The sequence below is a fragment of the Plectrocnemia conspersa genome, unplaced genomic scaffold (assembly GCF_051122295.1).
Source record: "Plectrocnemia conspersa isolate PC_06_02 unplaced genomic scaffold, ASM5112229v1 ptg000013l, whole genome shotgun sequence".
NCBI classification, from domain to species: Eukaryota; Metazoa; Arthropoda; class Insecta; order Trichoptera; family Polycentropodidae; genus Plectrocnemia; species Plectrocnemia conspersa.
The window spans coordinates 203,740-225,168 of record NW_028277177.1 but is presented as its reverse complement, the minus strand read 5'-3'; the positions used below and the strand labels follow the sequence as shown (position 1 = coordinate 225,168).

General features: G+C 31.8%; 1 protein-coding gene across 2 annotated transcripts in view; it reads left to right on the top strand.

Annotated features, from left to right (window-relative positions):
• The window catches only part of sn (fascin domain-containing protein singed), a 51,114-nt gene that overhangs the window by 2,476 nt on the left and 27,209 nt on the right, over positions 1-21,429 (top strand). The window contains exon 2 of one of the 2 annotated variants that reach the window (XM_088201600.1): positions 20,916-21,146. In XM_088201600.1, the coding sequence (XP_088057726.1) occupies positions 20,927-21,146 (220 nt within the window). In that variant the 5' untranslated portion in view covers positions 20,916-20,926. The remainder of the gene's footprint in view (positions 1-20,915; positions 21,147-21,429) is intronic. The other variant, XM_088201601.1, reaches the window with a different exon arrangement.

Here is a 21,429-nt window from a genome sequence, read left to right as displayed (position 1 = left end):
GTGGCACTTGCTTGGGGGCGGCTTTTTTGCGGTATTCTGTAAATTTATTTTTTAACAATAAAAAAAATACTTTACAATAAGGTTGATAAATGGATCGCTTCTGTTGCGTTAAATAATAACATAACAATCACGTTTTTTGTTTTTATACTGTTTGTGCGGCACTCATTTGTTAAGCTTTTTAATTTTATCAGCTGTTTCAAGTAGTCCAGAACTTTTGGAGAACTATTGCAAATTGTGCGTGTATCTAGTATCCCATTTAACTTCTATCATGACTCATCGGGGAAACCTGTTAAGACATAAAGCAGTTTCGGATGTTTTACTTGTATTGATGTGTTCATGACGTTTCACTAAAAATGGCATTAAGCAACATCTGGTGATATTGTTTTCGTAGAGTAACACTTTTTTAGCAAATTTTCGTATCTTAACCTGCATAAAAATATGAACAAAAATAACAATACTTATTTCTTATTATTTCAATAAAAAACTGTATGCTCATTAAAATTAAATACATAACATTCTAGTGATGTAGCTAGGAAAAGGCGGGGGGAGGGACCGCCCCAGGCCGCACTTGTTTAAGGGCGGCCTTATCGCGATGGAAGGACCGTTTTTAAGCTGAGTGCGCTAAAATAGCTAAGAGTTAAATTTAATATGTGAAAACAATAAACAACAGTTTAACAAATGGTAATTTTATGACCCAAATATTTGGCCAGTTTCTTAGAATCGGTAAAAGTCAAAGTTACGCCAGATGTTACTCAAAATTTGTTTGAGTCGAATACGTGCTAAAATAATTATAGGCAGGAAATTAAATGATCAGAATTTGAATCAACTTTGGATCAGAATAAAAATCAAATCTTATCAAATCATGAATGGTCATTATTATATTATTTAGGGTCAAAATAAAGAACGGTCGTGTGAATTAAAAAAATATTGTAACATTTATAAATATAAATGGACAATAAATTATTTATTTTAGAAATATCTCGTTCACAACAAAACTGTTAGGCGTGAGCGAGCGGTAGCGAGCGAGCGTTGGTCAGAACATTAAATACCCCATTAATAACTCTCAACGAACCTATTTAACTGTATGTAGGGCGTGAGCGTATTTAGAGCGGCAAACGAAGCGGGAATAATGTCAGAGCGGCGGCGAAGAAACACCTCGATAATAATAATGATTATGAACTGCCGACATGCGAACGACAGTTGTACCAATCTTCAGCGTTACAGTAATAACAAAATTATACGATAACAATATTGCCAATTGAAAAATGATTCTGACCATCTGTCAAAATAATTATTCATTTAATATAAACTCTGACTATTATAGTCCAATTTAAATTTGAACCGATTATGGATTCTGACAATTTAATATTTTTCTAGCCGCTTATATTCTGACATTTAAACATAAATTCTGGCTCATGTTCAGGGAGGGGGGGGGGGCAAAGGTAAACCTTCACTGGTATGCACTGTCTCTACACGATTCGTATTCTTTTCATATGGTAGTTATTATCTCGTAATAGATTTTCTCCAGTAGTTATTAATATTACGCACGACCAGCTTCGATGTTCAGTATTCGATGGTCGCTTTAGCAGGATGGACATCCGTTCTTTGTCGACTATTAAGCCGTCTTCGGAAGTAGGTGCAGCAGATCGCGACGCACGTGCGTAGGTATGGGCGCTGGGCATTAACCCTTTTTGTATCGTGACCCATTGTGCCACCACCGCCGCGGAAACTAACCCGTCCGTATAATGGCTAGTTTTTGATTTTTTTTATCCGTCTCCGTGGGAGTGGGCGACAAACGCGCACGGCGATACTTAATCTTTGTATGTATAGGGAGATCATTTTAGGGGGCAGGTGGGGTCATTTCCCCATTTAAATTTGAGCTAAAAAAATCACGTGTTAATGAAAAGTCTAATCCATCCCGACAATATTTTTTAAAATATATAATTTCAGTGAAATCAAATTAGAGTACATATTCACCGGTAGATATATATTTTACCAGTGAAAATATAAGCTATCTGGCAGGTGCTTGTAAAATTATATGAATTTAACTTTTCCATACATTTACAATCTTATCACTATTTATTTATATGGGATGTAAAATTTTTTAGTGAAGTTTAATTTTTAACTTGCTATATGACTATGTATATGTGCATAGTAAATGTTTAATCTAGTTTTATACGATAATATATTTTGAAACCTGTATAAAAATAAAATTTTTTTTTATATAGGCAATATGATTATAAAAATATTATTTAACTAAGAGTAGACAAACAAATTATCTAAAAGTAAATTTGACAGTTGCGAAACGTCCATTTGCTGAAACTGAAGAAAGTTTTAAAACTAATTATAGTTTTAAAACTTTTATCGGGTTGTGGGAATTATCGTAACCAGGGTATAATAAAGACGAACTTGATATTAAAGTGTAAAGGAAGGGACCACCTATGAGCCTCCGTTAAGTCCAGAAGAAAAGGGCTTCACATAAATAACACATAATTACTCTCCGATACATTGAAATAATATTTCTTTATTGCGAAACAGTCACGGAAACAAAAAGCACAGTGAAGTTCTATTTTTCCGTTGCACCATTCGATCTTGGAAGAATGTACATCAAGCAAATGCCACTTTCTAGAGGCGTGGACATATTTCGTTGGTCGAAGAAATGAGTGCAACAATTGCCTGGGTGGTTGCTAGATGGCTGTGATTCGTCAGCGAGCTTTGATACTGAAAGACTGGTCTTCAATGAGAAGAGAACAGAGACGCCGCGAGATGGAGAACGACTTTTCACTACGCAATCGCTGCCATAACTACAAGACCTCTGAGGACCATCCACTGGAAATCATCCCTCCGCCAACTTCTCCACCACCATTCGGAGAATAACGATACTCGCCCACAATAGTTTGTAACAATATATTATATAATGAATTAATACCAGTTTCCAACGGGGTCTTTCTGGCCACAAAGTCAAGTCCAAAATACAGACTAAGCCGACTAATCTCTCAGGTGAAAATAAGCGGAGGAAGTACAGGTAGACGTAGCATCTTGCATATTGCTAAATAGTCTGTCTGCACTTAACTATGTTTTAAAAATATTATTTCTATCTTTAGCGATAGTACTACTGACTTCTAATATGAGAGTATTGGTTAAAATATATTCAAATTGAATTTTGGTCAATAGGAGGGTGCATGGATTTTTGACTTCTGAGAAAGGATAATTGTTTTTGTGCACTCCTATTGGGAAAAATTCAATTTATATGTTCCTCATTAAATTTGTAATATTATTATAAAAGTCGTAGTGTGTTTCCACTGCGACGGCACGATTTTATTGCTTTTGACGTGGATTTTCGAATTTTGAGAAGGGAGTGAAGCCACCAGGTTTTACTGAGATTAGTTTTTGTGACCCAAAGAAAAGTTTGACACTGATCAATATGTTTCATAACATAATATTTATTATTATACATATATTACTTATTAGCTCAGTTGACAATGAAATAAAAAAAATTAAATACTATGATCTTAATGGTATTTATATTTCACAAACAACAACTGACTTTTGCCCTCTTCTGGAAAAACTGAAATGGCGTCCCTCTTTGTACCTTTGCATTTGTGAATTTCGCGTGCGTTCTAAAAATGGGATGTTTCCGTTTTTCACGGTCGCCCGAGCGTCGCGGATGGATGGTCACAATGACCAGCGATTTTAGACGATGGCATGTCTGGCTCGCCGATTCGATTATTGGGTCAGCGGTGCGTTCGATCTTTTCATTGATGTAGCATATAAAGTATATTTGCATACACAGGATCGCAAGGTTACGTGACATGTGCGGTGATAAGAACAGGCGATCGTAGCGCAGCGACTTTGTCATCTTGAACTCAACTCTAAATAACCAAATATAGACCTAGTATACAATTTATAAGCACTCTTTCTAAAACGGAGTGAGGGTAGGATATCGAGTTGAAGCAATGTTTGAAGTATAAATAGGGATTCTATTTGAAGGGGCTGGTTTATTTGCTTTTCCTTAGCTGTGCGTATATACACTTAAGACTTGTGATAATATATTATGCTAATACGTAAATATATTCTTTGAATTATGATTTTAGTTTAAAAGTAACGCGACGTTACGATACCGTGTATTGTTACGAACGAACAATAGTCTTCTTGTCATCGACATCGTTCGTCAATTTTGAAACGTTGATCGATCATTGTGACATCGATCGGTCACTAAGCAGTATAAATGATACACTACGATGCAACTTGTTAATTCAGCGAGGATTTTTCGTTCGAGTGCAACTTGAATATAAATTTATTTCAAATAAAGTTCGTTCACAATTTTAAATTTGTGTCGTTATTAATTTATTAAAGTAAATATTATCCAACCGGGCCGAATGGGGTATCTTAGATACCCCAACGTTTTGTTTTTATAAAAATTTTTTACTCAATTTGCGTCCTAACTCCCCTTCGTTTAATAGGAACAGTTTGAGACTTGTTGCCAGATTTGTTGACATTCAAACCGAGACATTAAAATTTAAACTGTAACCCCCTCCCCCCCATTTACTTTTGGTAAATCTTGAAAGGTTTTAAATGCAATATATTTTAAAGAATTTGTGGCAAACTGCACAGAAATGCTTGAGGGATGTGTAAGACATCGTCAGATTTAATTTCATAATTAATTAATCGCTCCATTTATTTAATTAAAACAGTTAGTATATGAACGCATTTTGTGTATTCCGATAGAGATATAGATGTGTATATTTATTTATTTTTTAAATCTCGATATTCGTCGCGATGAGAACTTACTGTTCGATATTTCGGCAGTGATACTCCTGCCATGGTCACTGAATTTTAGCAAAACCGTATTTCAGGTACCGAAATATCGAAAAGTAATTTCTTAATTTAAATAATAATAATATTTAAATATTATTATTTAAATATTATTATTATTTAAATTAAGAGTATTATTATTAATACTCGAGAACCTCTAAAAAACAGTATATATAATTACATATACATATATAAAGAGATCTCATATTCTGAAAGTTGTACGCTCCGCTCGTAACTTAAAATTTATGGTCCGTTAATTTATGCACTTTGGTCAAAAGTGGAACATCATGACCGATTTTTGACGGATTTTAACAAAGTGTTATATGTGACAGATTTGACCTTTTGCATAAAGGGAAAATGCAATGGTCGATTTTAACTGTATCGATGTAATAAAATATATTTCTCAGTTTGTATTGTATTAGCTTCCATTTAGTTAACAACCCATCAATTACTCAATTAGATGTTTAAAACGTTTCAATGGAATGCCACTGGACTTCAATCAGTTAATTGTACATTTTAAACACTTTTACATCGAGTCTCGATCGAGGTTATTGTATTTTAGCAACACTCCATCTTGTCAACCGCTCTCGAAAAATTGTTAAAACTTTTTGGCACACTTGCCAAAACAATTACTCAACGTTGACACAATTGCTAACATTTCTCTTTGCAAAAAAATTAATACCATCCAATTATGCTAAATTCACTCGGAATCGCTGCACTTTTTATTGTACGTTCAAAAGGCAAGTCCCACGGTGACTCAGTCAGTTCGCAAGACGCGTTTTCTGAATATTAATACCTCGTTTTTTTGCGTATGAAAGTTAAACAAAACGAGCACGACTTTGTCTGGAAGGCGCCTCTCTTCCGACCGTTCCAGACCTTGCGCACTATTTTTGTATCATACTGTGTTTTCGGTGCGAAAATGGAACGAGTTAACGACCAGTCGTCGAACTTTAACCAGATTAACCTGTCCGTAAACTTCGAAAAGGTCAATATTTACCGCGGCGCGGCGGGACAAAGAACGTTCGACCAACCGGAGCAGTTCTTCAAACGAATGGATTTATCCGAGATTGCTCGATAGTAATCATATCAACATACGAGGATTGTTTGAGCTTCTAGAGCCAAGGGCTAGAGGCAATTAGACCTTCGATATGTAAAAGCATGATCGAAGTTTTAATTAGTATTCGTCTTGTTGTGTATATGAGATGAGGTAAAATCTAATTATGCTTAAAGGTAAACCATTTTTACAATAGATTCACTTAGGCGTTGGGAATCGTGTACTGAGTTTTGGGTACTAGTAATTAATTTAACATTTACATTCAACGATTTATAGAATCATTTTTGGGAATTTATTATAAATTTAATTTGATTTTTGAGGACACGATAACTAATGTAGTTTTTATCATATTTTTATTGAAAAATATAACTTGCAGATATCTCGACTAAGTTTGGCAACCAACTTAATCTGCAGTCTTGTTTTAAAATGGCGGCTATTAAAAAATAATAGTTCCATTAAAAATATCGTTAAGAAAAACGTAAGGTATTAATTGTATCATGATAAAACTTTTCATAAAAATAGGCATTGTAAATATCTCAGCTAAGCCTGGTCCGCAATCTTATTTTAAAATGGAGGCTATTTAAAAAATTAAGCAGTTTTTTTGTAGCGTAGTTTTAATCGATTTTTTTTAAATTGTGATTTTATTTAAAATTATATTTATATCTAGATGTTCATTAAAAGTCATGGAGAAAAATGGAAAGAGTTTTAAAATAAATAACTTATACGTTTTTATATCTAGAAATTACCTGATTCTTACGACTTTTAATGTATAGTCTACTAGTATTTTTATAGAATTAAAAAAAATATAACTCGGAGTTGCACGCTTAATTATTTAGATGGAATTATACATGTTTAATATTTTTATTAAATGATTTAAAATCTATAATTTTTTAAAGCATGTAATAAATTAATATTGGTGTTCTTTATATAAAAATGTAAAATTATTAGTAATAGTAATATTAAAAAAAATGTTCAAAAATCAAATCTATGTTTATATAAAAAAAAGTTGAACAATGCAGAAATTATATATTGTTCAAAAAGCTTTATTATACTTAATGAAATCAATCAGTAATTAAAAAAATATACATTTTTTAATATTACAAAACTGATCATCATGATTTAACCCTTTGGGTAGTGAGTTATTTTGGTAACATTTTCTTTGGGAACTTTAACCTGGGAGTGAGTCAATTTTACGAATATTTCCATAATTATTTCTATTGCTATTTATTTACTATTATTTAATATTGCATTTATAGTAAATAATAATAAAAAAATAGGGATTATACTAGTTTTATTGTTTTGATTTAAATTAAATCAGCCCGTAGCGAGTAGAGACTAAACAAAACTAAATATATCTGTTATTCTAAAATTTGCATTTGTCCATATTCATAGTGAAATTATGCTCTTTATTTTGTTATACAATTTTTTTATTTTTTATAGTAGACATTGACATAAAAAAGTCGCATAGAAAATAATGAAAAAACAAACATTTTGTAACTGACAAAATTTCTGAAATTACCTATATTTCCAAGTTAATATTATGCTGCTGTGGACTTTTTCAAAAGCTCATTATTATTTTCATCTATTTAAAATTAATACGAATAGTATTTAAAATATTTTTTATTGTAATATTTTTTTGAGCATACCGAGTTTTATAATGTAATTGTTGCTGGATTACACTATTCACTTGTCTTTTTGGCAATAGAGATAATTCAAATAAAAGTTGCACATTAAATTTGAAACATTTATTGCTTTCTTATTTTAAAAATTAAAATTAATGGTCTCATTATATTTTTCAATTTTTTATAACCTAACGATTATATTATTTTATTTTATTTATTTATTGTCAAAAACTTATTTTTCAAGTAAAGATAAATTCAAAGGCAGGTCAATATTTATATTGGAATCGCAGCGATTTAACGTTGTCGTAATTTTTTATGAAGTTGTAAAATTGCTCTCTCATGAAGTCGTTGAAAATCGATTTTCTTCCGATGCATTACTCGGATCATCTGTCGCGTGAGCTCATTCTTGTTATGTATTATACCGGTACACGCCATGAGGATGCTCTCTGTGCGCTTTGTGAACCTGTTCTGCGAGCCGCGTGCATGTCAGTGAACCTTCGCTTAGAGCTAGGACGTCATTTGCCTGTGCCTTTCTGACAACGGTGAACCGTCATGCGTTTTCGTCCCGCCCGCCGTGCTATCCGGGATTCGTCCCTGGCGCTCGCGTGGTGCGTCGAGTCTGGTATCGATCGGCATCCCTCGACGGGGACGCCTCCCCACAGCGCCGCGACGCCGATCTCAAAGCGACCGAAATCTTGCTCGAAAAGCGCGTGACCGAAAATGTTGACATCGATTACCGACACCGGCCGGTTGCTAGTAGGCGTAACTCTGGTCCAGGGACGTCTTTCAGTGGTATTTTTTTTTAATATTTCGATTTCATAGTATTCTATTAAATAACATGCATTTTTCTGGAACAAATTCAAGGGGGGGGGGGTAAATACCCCCACCTGACTTTTTTTTAACAATATTACGACTTACAGTGGTGTGACAAAATAATTGGACCAGATATTCTTTTTCATATTTTTGTAGTTTCTAAACACATTTAATTTATAAAATTAATATTATTTTTTATTTTCGCACATTTCGCACATATCTAGTATAGATTTTTACTTTTATTACTCTGAGTACTCTTCTAGCCATACTCTCTATACTCGTTATTATATTTATTTTTATTTTTTGGTCGCTTAGTCATACGTTTTAAATGGGTTTTATTTTTCAAAATATCTAAATTAGTATTTGAGCAATTGTGTACGATGGATTTAAGAACTGCCGAATACTTATAAGGCGAATTATCTGGCCAAGGTAAAACTTGTATATTTTTGGTTTGCCAAGTAATTCTTTATTGATTTTGCCGTGTGGCAGGGAGCTGTATCTTGCATAAATTGTATTCTATATTTTTGTCTATAAAATATAGGTATAAATAATTATCTAAAACATTTTTATATTGATCTTGATTCATCTTTCATCGAAAAAAATAAAGGGGACCGGCACCTTTGCCGCTAGTAACAAAACATAACATTACTGAACTGAACGCTCGTTACCGAGCGTTCCCACTGCGACGGCGCCATCACGGTTTTATTGCTTTTGACGCGAATTTTTGACTTCTGAGAAATGATGATTGTTTTTTGCGCTCTCCTATTAACTAAAATTCGGTTTTTATGTACTTTTAACATCATATTTTAAAACAAAGTGTAATATTGATGTGTACACAAACTATGGAGCTAGGGCAGGGATTAACAAACTTTGCACCAGAAGAGCCAAATATGAGTAGCACAATTTTTTGAGAGCCGTAAATATATTTTTACAAATACGATGTAAATCAGTTCAAAAATTATATTTTTATTACTAAAACTATAAATGTATATAATTTTTACAGAATATGAGTTATACACAATTTATACGCATTCCTTAAAACTGATGTGAACAATGACTCCAAAATTCTCATCGGTTATTTGACTTCTCAAAATTCTTTTTATATGGTTTATGTTTAAAAATGATTGTTCACATACATATATATGTAGACGTGAATATATTAAGAATTGTTGATGAAAATTTTTTAATTAGTCGTATAAGTTCAGAAGGCTATCAAAAGTATTAAACATATAGTATTCACCTTCCACTTGTATTGTGAAATTAAATTACATTTTTCTCTCTGCAAGCATTTTTAATTTCATAATAATATAAATGCGCATAAAATATTATAGATTTTAGAGCGGCACTTGTCACTCGGGTATATTGAGAGAAAAATACTCAAGTATACGAATTTTTTCAAATTTTATTCAATATAGTATAAACGAATATTATATTAATATTCGATCAATTAATAGTTAAAAATCGGATAAATAACTCGAATATTCGATTTAGAATCCTAGGAATAACCCGAAAATTTCTGGTTTAGAATCATTGACGTAATTTTTTAAAGGGGGGGGGGGGCAAAAGTTGGCTAGACAGTGTTCGTTTCCTTCAGTATTTAAATTTTATTAAATGTCATGCATTTTTATAGACAAATTTAAGGGAGGGAGGTGCACCCACCTGCCGCCCCCTTAAATATTTAGATTGATAACAATTCACAGGGCTGGCACAGACTGGTTAAAAAATTGTTTTCAAAATCCATTGATGGATTAACAGATTTTTTTTTAGTAAAGTCGTTTGAAATTATAAACAATACTGGATTTTGTTATTAAGTCACTCAAAAAATATAAATTATATTGAGCATGCCATATATGACTTTGGACTGCAATGGTAAAACCGTTTTGCGCATGTCATACATACGTATCTTTAGAGTTCTACGGGTTAAGAGCATAAACCATGTCTGTTTATAATATATAAAAAAAAAGCTAAACGTATGATAATATTACAAAATCTGAAAATATTTTATTACGCAGGAACTAAAAATATATTGTTTATATTATTAACCTTACATACATACAAACATTGAATTATTGTGGCTCTGATTCCTTAACTCTCATCAGAGCCACAGTAGTCGTGTTGTGACAGCTGAAGAGATTATTCTTTTCCACCTGGCGGTGTTGTCTACAAAAAAACTGACAGTTGCAATCTAACAATGGGAGATTCTACCGTCGACCTTATTTTTTTGAGTATTTTTTTAATGTCCCGCAGAAAATTATATGTCTGCCGACATTTCATATTTTTACACAGTAAACTTTTAATCGTTTCTATGGCGCATTTGAACTAGAACGTGAACAAATTGGCGCACGGAATGTAAAGTGTGGCCACCTCTAATCTAACGGATTTAAAACACGGTATTCAGATACATATCTCATCCTCAAATTTATAAAACGAAGGTCGAAATACCTGCCTAACCTTAGATAAATCAGAAATCGACGTTTCCAGGGATTGACTTTATCGCGTTTAAAATTCTTTCGTCTGTTGTCTCCATTACGCTTATCTCTCTTAGAGCAATTTATATACTCTTAGTGTTAGTGTAGTTTGAAACATAAGGCATTGGATGATATGTAAATTTGCTCTAATATGCCAAGTGTATTGCAAACCGCTGCAATTCGCGACGCAATTTCGCATAAATATGTACAAATACATTTTTTTATTATCGACGCTTCATTAAGACAGCGTGTAATAGTATTATCTCTTCACTGTGGAATTGTGTCATCATCGAGGAAATGTATTTATGTATAAATATAGTTTTTAGATTGTTTTATGTACATGTTTTTGTGACTTCCTCTTGCTATCTCTCGCTATGTCGTTTTGTTAATTATCAACACATTATCTGTGTACTATGACAGCATAATTAATACGCATGTCTTAAATATATCGTACTCGTAAAAATAAAAGGAAAGAGCAAACTCGTGATTTCATTCATGAATTCGGCAAATTATCTGCCGAATGCGTGAATTGGGCAGGAATTGTTTTGCGGTGGTGTATTTGTAACTAAACTAAATGTCATTTGATTATATAAAAATAAATAAATCGTTAATTTCATTGATGTTCATCTGCATTTAGAATGCCAAAAAAGTCTACAACTGTAAATATGACGATAGGTTAAGTACGATTTTAGTATAACTATGGAAGCCCAACATTTTTTGTAACTCGATGCTTTGTAATCAATTGAAGTCAGATAAATAAAATTCCTAAATGTTGAGAGTAACCTCACTTAACATTTACATAAAAAAATGTATACGCCTTATTGATTCTTGTAATCAATTTATTATTTATTAAATATTCCATATATTCATACAAAAAAACGGACAACGTCATAATTTATACGGGAAAATATGAAATTAGCATTAAATTAAAAAATATAAACTTAATTATTTTATTGCAATTTTATTTAAAACATACAGTTTGAAAACTGGTGAACGCGCTAGCTCTGGCGCAATAGGTTTTTATCGCATCGAGGCGCTTCAGTAAAATAAATGATTAATACTATTATTATTATTGAAATATTATATTTATTTAGCTAATATAGCTACATTTTACACTGAACAAATTTTAATTAAACATATATAATATAAACATAACCTGAAAATAAAAAAAAGTTAATATTATAATTTATTTCTTAATGCACGAAAGTGTTTCCTTATTCCATTTGGGAAAAACGCCACAGTTTTATTTTTGCGGATTGTCCTAGGAATATTATTATATAAATTCACACTCCCATATTTATTCCTAATTATCCTTAAATTGTTTCTATTTATAGTATTAAGTCTATATACGTCTTTATTTTTTATTAAATACTTATTTAAACATTCTGGTAACATATTATTTTCTATTTTATATTGTATAAATACTAAAACATATTTAATATTTATTGAATAACCAGTCCAATCTATGAATCATACTTCTACAACTAGTAAATTTATTTTTATTTAAGACTTCTCTCAATGCTCCATTTTGTAATTTTTGCAACATTATTTTATTCAATTTATTAAACATATCTAATATTAATAATTAAAATGAGAATTGTCTCATATACTGATAATACTTTTGTATTTTTTTGTATATACCCTTAACATATTTTTCATTCTGGATATTATACATACCTTTTTTTCCATTATTTTTTTAAATATGTAATTACAATATTATTTAAATTTTTTTTTATATACAATAATTCCTAAATATTTTATAGTAGAGTTATCTATGAATATTATTTTATTATTATCTAACATATCTTTTTAATTAAATACACATACATTTAGTTTCAGTACGTTATTTTTTAATCATATTTCTATTATATATAATTCATTATTTAAATTATCTACAGCTTCTTTAACATTTTCACCTGAGCAATATAATAATTTGTCGTCTGCAAACATATGTATTTTACATTTTTTTATGTTAATAATATATTAAAAAATATTATATATATTTAAGAATAGTTTTCCTTGAACGGAAATAATTTAATTCCAATTTTTTACGGTTTAAAGTCCAGATGATTAAATCAAATATTATATAACCGCACAATGAGTCCTAACCGCAAAGTGTCAATAATCTGAATAGCATATTTTTTTGGTATCTTGCTATGTATTAAGAACGATAGCTTCATGTTTGTACATATTTGTATAGTAATTATGAAAAATCCGTTTTTTTAGCAGTTCAGTATTTTGTAAAAAATGTAAAACTGTACGCAAATTATGTGACACATCTACGATACGGTCAAATCACCCCGAATTCCCAAATGAATCACCACCCCAAATTACTTTCTCACGTTTTCCTCCATCAGAACGTCGTCGCACTCCAAAGCTTCTCAATTTGTTTTTTACTCTCGACATTATCGATATTTGCGAACGGTGAATCATAGGAATCGTCGATCGACTCGTGTGAATTTTCAATACACTTTTTCGACCGATAACGGTGACCAAAAACGAATATAATAAACGTTACTTTTTAGTAACTAGTGCTCGTTACCCACTTTTGAAAGAATACTGTTAGCCGCCGAGACGAGAACGATTCCATGAAATTATTAAAAAAGTGTAACGATCATAAAAAGTGAAGGATTTGTAAACAATCTTTAGTACAGTTTTTTTCACGTTCCGGTAATAGGTATTTTTTTAATCTAAAGAATGTACGCTTTTAAAAAAATATTATATATTATATAATATATACGTAAGTCTTAGTTCTTATTTCGGATTCACCTTCTTTCGAATTCCTTATATGGAATTACAGAGTATAAAACCTATTCTGTCCGTCGAGACGAAGCGGGATCATCTCTCGGCAAATACTGTTCTAACCGCCTGCTGCATTCCGTTCAGCGATTTTTAACCTTTTATAGCGCAGCATATTCGGAAACTTATCTTTTGTCTTCGTGCAGCGCGAAAACCGCAAGATGCATCGTTATTTGAGCAGGGTCGCCAATTTAGCTTTTAAGATTAACCGTATTGAATTAAATGAAATGGATTTTTCTGGCCATAATTACGCTTAGAATTCATGTCAAAAGCAATAAAATCAGCAGTGGAATATTAATATGTCATATTAGGACTTCTTATAACGATATTACGACTTATAATTAGCGAGAATCTAATAAAGCAAATCTAAACCGAATTTTGACCAATATAGGATTTTGACCAATTAGAGCGAGAACCAGAATTTTGATCAATTAGAGCGCAAAAAACAATTATCCCTCCTCAGAAGTCAAATATTCACGTTAAAAGCAATTAAATTATGTCGGCGCCGTTGCAGTGGGAACGCTCGGTAATGAGCGTTCATAAACGAGGAACATATAAACCGAATTTTGACCAATAGGAGGACGCAAAAAACAATTATCCCTTCTCAGAAGTCAAAAATTCACGTCAAAAGCAATAAAAACGTGCCGTCACCGTCGCAGTGGGAAAGCTCCTCGCGCCTCCTTGCGCCCTCCTTTTGACCAAAATTCGATTTGAATTCACTTTTACCAATACTCTCATATCAAAAATCCGTAATAATATCGGTAAAAATAACTATCATATTTTTAAAACATTATAACATTCAAATGCAGAAAAACGTATGAAGTAATATGCGAAATCCCACGTTTGTCATTTTCATTCGCTTATATTCTACTGAGAAATGATTTGGCTTAATATATAATTTGGACATGACTAAAATTATAATTAGCCTTAAAACCTTCGTGACGTTAAGTTTGGGTTTGAACAGCAAATAAACGTTTCGCAACTGTCAAATTCAGTTTCATATACATTTTAAAGCAGCACATATTTTCACTAGTAGAAATATATATCTACTGGTGAAAATGTATGTATACTTCACTAGTGAAAATATAACTTCACTAAAAAATACACATAAATTTATTTACATAAATCGCATGTAAATAAATTATGAGAAACTAATAGAAAAGTTGAAATTATTTAATTTTATTAGCGCCTGTCAGATAAATTATATTTTCACTGTTAAAAATTGATATTTAGTGCTAAAAATATATTCCGATATGACATATTTAAAAAAATATTTTTGGGATAGATTCGAGATTTTTTTAAATTTTATTTGCGGGATAACCCTAGAATTTCTGATTTTGAATTAATGACGTCGTTTCGCTTTTTTAGTATTTTTTTTTCAATATTTCGATTTCACTAAGATTCATACTATTTCGTTAAATGACATGCATTTTTTTGGCCAAATTCAGGAGCAAGATCTCAAAAAAACGTTCCTGTAGTGAAGAGCTGCGTTACCTCTGAGGTCAGACCGCAAGTCGCCTCATTACTGAAGCTAAGTCGTGATAAATGGATTTCGATCTCGCTAACCGTGACAATACGCCGAGATTCCGTCGATTAACCTTTTGGAAATCGGATCAGATTTGTGTCTGGAAAGTTACTGTTAACGTTTTTCGAAGCTAACTTTCTCAATACCTATTAAAATTAGCATAAAAATATTACTTACTGGTTTAAGCGACGGAACAACTTGTATATATTACGATTTTTAATTTTAAATAAAGTAAATTAACAATGCTTGCAAAACCTAAGTATTAATATTAGTCGAATCGAGTTTTATAATTATAGTAATAATTAAAATCAATTGTATCACTAATATTTAAAAAGCCAATAACATCAATTTTTAAAGGCGGCAGTTTTAAGTCTTGTCATTACGAGTAAAATACGTTTCATGCTGTTATAAAGATTATGTATTTTATGTTTAACGATATTTTAGCCAATACGAAGTAGAGTATAAAATTATACCGTATCAGTGAATCGAAACGTTTATTCTTGCCCGTCGCGGTCGAGAACGCTCCTCTTGCACGAACTCGACTTCTAACGAGCTTACCAAACACGAATATGTTTTTGGCGATAGCTATGAGGAGCTGGAACAATTTATGTGATTCATTTTAAACGTGCACTATATTTTTTTAAATATTTAATGTTTGCATATGTTGTGCATATGATTTATTGTATACGTATGTATGCAAAATGTTGAATTAAACATGTTTTAATAACGACCATCATAACGCAGTGGAGAAGTCATGATAGTCAGATTTGCAATAAAAAAAATATATCGATCAGACTAGGGGCGTAAAAACGAATAATTATTAATTTCATGCATATCGAGTTGTCAACTTATTCACGTCCATTATATTGTAATACATAAAATGTGAATTAATCTACACTGCGGTTGTTTTAAGGATGTATTATGTAGTGCTTTCTAAATACTCACCACAAGGATTACATCACATTTAGCTTATGAAAAGTTTTACCTTTACTTTTTTTGCATAAGTAAATTATTTTCATGATAATTTATTTAGCGATATATACCACAAAGCGAAATATTCCTATCATTAGTAATTAGGGATTGCAATACCGGTATTGGTGCAAAAATTGACTTTCGGTACTACCGGTATTACAAAATTAAATATAAAATGAAAATTAAATTTTTGAAATCAGTATATTTTATTTCTTGAAAATGATGATGCTCATGATATTATTTAGATTTCAAGCAAAAGCGTGGAATTTAATGAATGATATTATTTAGATATTTTTATAATTTAATATTTGCGTGGCATGTCAACATAAAAGGAATACATTTGGTTTATTACATGCAAATCTAACAGTACTTTTGTATTGTAACAGAAAAATAAGCGCGCTTATTTTTATGATAGGGATGGCTAGCGAAGTAAAAACAAAAGCAGGTATTACATACACGAAATTTTTTCTACTGTTTGTACATATTTATCTCAATATTTATATAAACATTTATGACTCAAATTTAATTAATGTTGTATAAATAATATACATGAGTATAAATAAATATGTATACGCGAGATAAATCTTGCGAAAATAAATATAATTGCAATATTCTAAAATTAATATAAAATGAACAATAATTAAATTAATATAATATTAATAAATCACATCTCAATCACAGTTTTTAAAAAAAATATGATTTACAATATTCTACACACTCCTTTCTTATATCATTCATTCGGATAATCGTAACTTACAAAAATAATAAATTACTGAATGGATCTCTGGCCCCTGGAATAAATATTTAGGAGGCATCCAGAAGTTTTCAATCAAAGATTGTGTTGTCCTAGATTTATTGTTCCAAAAGAAAAAATATTTGGTGCTCGAATTTTCCAAAATATTTTTTTTTATAATTAATAAAAGTGTTTTAATCAAAATCAATTTGATAATCAATAAACATGGTGAATCATGCGAGCGATACTCGGTTTATTTTTTCAGACAATTAATCAAAATAATAATAATAATGTCAATACCGGTATTATTGCAATACTTATATGGAACTATATACTAATATACATACTTGATACACTTTTAATGTAAATTATTTGTAATTAATTTTTTTTTTGCTAATCAATAAACATAGTGAATCATGCGAGGGTACTCGTATTATTTTGTCAGTCAATCAATACATATAATAATAATAACAATACCGGTAATACCAGTATTATAGCAATCCCTCTCAGTGATACATTTTTTAATTAACCATAGTATAGATTTGCTATATCACATTGTTTTGTAAACGATCGGATATGAAATACTAATAAAACATCATAAATTATTCATTAAATAATCATTACCAAAACAAATAGCATTTACAACTGTGCAAATTATTTAAATTATCTATAATTATTCATTAACGCTTATAAAACTCTTCTACGAACAAAACGAATGTAATCAATTATAGATACCATCATTAAATAGCAATTTTGCTTTTACTACAAATATACGTTAAACTGCTGATTTTCTTAGTATTGTTAGTTCACTATTTTTTAATGTTGTGTTGCTTATCTTACTTAATATTGTTTTAAAAAGTTGTTGATTGTATACTGAAATAAAAATAAAAATAGTAGATACATATAACACTATTCAGCTGATCTGAACTTTCGCCTATATCAATCCGTGGAAATGTGGCGTATTCTTAACGATGGGAAAATCACACCTACAAAAAAAATCACAATGCAACCGAACAACTGTTATGTTATATATTTTTATTACAAAAATTCGTAATTGGATGAAATTAATTTAGTCGTATGATCGGTGATGTCTTTTATAAAAAAAGTCCACGTGAACTCTTGCGAGTTCAGGGCACTTTTGGCGCTGTGGGGTCATCTGAGATATCTGAGAAAATAGCCTGGGAACGTTTTCGCGCTCGGATGACGCTAGACAAAAGCTAGCTTGGCATGCAAATCCGACAGGATTGTGATACTTCGAAGGTCTTCGTCGCGCTCGAGATGTCGAATGACATGTCGCGTGCGATTTGCGTACACTTCCGCGGACGCTTATCGGCGTCGGACATTATAACTAACGTAGCGATCGGATGCTATATATAGTAAATCGCCAGGCGATAAAAGTGCATTAACTTTTGACTGCGGACGACCGCAAGTTGATTGTTCGTTAATCTACAATAATAATACGAGGGCTCATCATTTTATGTATACTCTTAAATATAATTATATCAATACTATCATTGAACATATTTATATAATAGATTATTCAGTTCCTTTGCAAATAATCGCAAATCTAAGTGTTGGGTTATGTCATCTGTAAATAAACAAATTTTATCATTGAATATGTCATTCGCGTTTTATGTGTAATACGTTCCATGGTGCGATTTATGATGGATTCGAATTTTTCAGCAGCATAATAGGTCTCCCAACCTTGAATGTTAGTTCGCGCTTTGATAATCCAATTGTTTCGGGGAGTTTAAAAATTCAGATATACGACTAATTCTAAAATTTTCCATGGAGTAAAATGAACGCGCTGCAACTGGCATATTTTTAGAAATGTCATTTCAGATTTTTCCATGGGGAGGGAGGGGAAGCGAAAGTTGGCTAGTCAATGGTCATTTTATTGAATAAGTATTATTATTTCAATAAATGACATGCATTTTTTAGCCAAATTCAAGTGGGAACAACCCCAAAAAAAAAATTGTGCCATCACATTTTATAAAAATGTTCCCACTGCGCCTATACGATTTTATTGCTTATGACGTGAAATTTTTCCTTCTGAGAAATGATAATTGTTTTTGCGCCCTCCTATTGACCAAAATTTGGTTTGAATATACTTCAACTAATACCCTCATATCAGAAGTCTGCAGTAATATCGATAAAAATAGCTATTATATTTTTAAAACATATCGAAATGCAGACCAACTATCGGTCAATATGCGAGATGCGAATTTGTCTGTACTTTAATTTTTGCTTTTTTTTCCTTGAAAGTTAAGTTGGCTTAGTTTTATATTTATAATGAAACTTTCATCAGGGCAAGTTGGTTTGGTTTATTGATGTATATTATGTTTGGGCTTAAACATCAAATAGACGTTTCGTAACTGTCAAATTCAGTTTCATAGACATTTCAGAGCAGCATATAATTTCTCTATCGTCTATTAATTAAATAATATTTTCGCTAGTAGAAATATATATCTACTGGTAAAAAAATATTTGGACTTCACTAGTGAAAATACAACTTCACAGAAAAATACACATTAAGTGTAACATTTGTATATCGCATGTAAATATACAATGATAAGTATGATTATGAGTTAAAATCATATAATTAAGAAATTTATTTTACCGACTTTTAAATCGATTGGTGTAATTGTTACTATTTTTAAGTCAATTAGAAATGTATTTGAATTAGGTTTCGAAAAAAATGATTCATACTTTCGATCATGCTGCAAAATTTTTCAATTTAAATATATAATACATTGGAATAACTGGTAGAATCTTTAAGATCAGCATGAATCATATTTTTTTCAATTCTTAAACAAATATAATCATTAAACCGATACTTTTCGATTCACTCTCAATAAAAAAGCATCACCGTAACATTATTTAAATTGCGTGTCAAATCCTATCAGTCTCGTCACACTTCGTTCCACAATTTCGGACGACAATAAATCTCATCTTCAACATTCCGTTCGGCAGTCGGTATCAAGTTGTTCATTTTTATCGCACACGTCTGTGGGGTGACACTGAACGTATTTGGGGTTTCGTGAGATATTTCATGTCTGTTAATTAGAAAACCGACGGAAGGTCAAGGCGCATATTTTTACGTCGTGTGTAAAATTTGTTATGTAAACGGCGTAATTGTGGCAATTTGTGTGATGTTTCTATAGAACGCAGTCAGCGTTCCGTGCGGCCGGTTTCTTGCGAGCAGCAACACTGTTGCCGGTATTTCCGGTCTCGCCTAGGGATGTGACGCACGAGCGAGTGACCGCTCGTTGAGCCTTCTCGTCCTCCCTCCGAGAAATAATTGTGACAAAAGCGCCGTTGTGTCTTTCGCTAATATCATCAATCAACATTTGGCGAAATGCATCAGATATCATGCATAAATAAATTTTTGATAGCTATGATGATGTTGTGTGCTAAATATATTTATGTAAACCAATAATTGCGTAGCAAGAAATTTATCAGAACTGAATCTAAAGACTGCAACAACAATTTTTTTCTTACGATTTTTAAAATTTATTTTTAAATTAATGTTCGGAATTACCCATTAGTGGCAAATTCAAAATAATTATATTGCTTGAATTAAAAATAATATCGAAAGAATAGCAGCAATTAATTCAAAAATAAAATATCATTATTAATATTTTCTTTTGTTTAACGTATTTTTATTGAACCCCATCGAGAACGTATGTATACGCTTTGAAATAGTGTCGATAGCATCGATCCATAAATTAATCAATCATCGTTAAAGCAATAACCAGTCGATCGTTAATTCGATCGCGTTTTCGGCACGGTCATCGCGCCGAGAGCGCGTAATTCAAACGAGAACCAATTTTTTGTCGCCCGCGATGCGTTACTGTTACTGCGTCCTTGATCTTCATAAAAGCGCACGCGTTCGTTCGCATTGCGAATCTCTCGCCCACATCGAGGTCGCTCTCTTGGAAAAATTCTTCACCAGTTAAACCAGTTTACGACGTTGACCGATATCAGCTGTGGCGTTAATTGTAACACAATTGGGGAGTATACGCTGGGGAACGAAAGCGAAGAGAGTATGAAGAGACAAAAACGTCTATATCATAATTTAGTTTTTAATAAAGGTCTATTTTTATTGTTTCAGAAGGCAACGAGATGGCAATGAACGGTCATAACGGTCACCAGAACGGATCAACTTGTTCCGGGGACATCATCACGCAGAACCAACAGAGGGGCTGGTGGACGATAGGGTTGATCAACGCCAGATATCGCTATCTGACGGCCGAAACCTTCGGATTCAAGATCAACGCTAATGGAACTTCTCTGAAGAAGAAGCAGATATGGACGCTAGAACCAGCTTCGAGCGCCGGAGACAGTTAGTATATTTTTAATCTTCACGATCTCCCCTTTGCGACCGCCCTCCGATAGGTTGGAATTCAATAACGATAACCGAATACGTCTACCGAACTTCCCGTTTGGCGGACGCCCTTTATTTTTTTAAGTGATTCTAAATGAAAGATTCTGGAAATAATATATATGTATATATATATAATAAATAAGGATAAATGATATTATCAAAGCTTACGTGCGTTATGATGTAAAATTAATTTAATAATAATATTTTACGTCGTCGACGACGACGACGATGCGCGGTACGT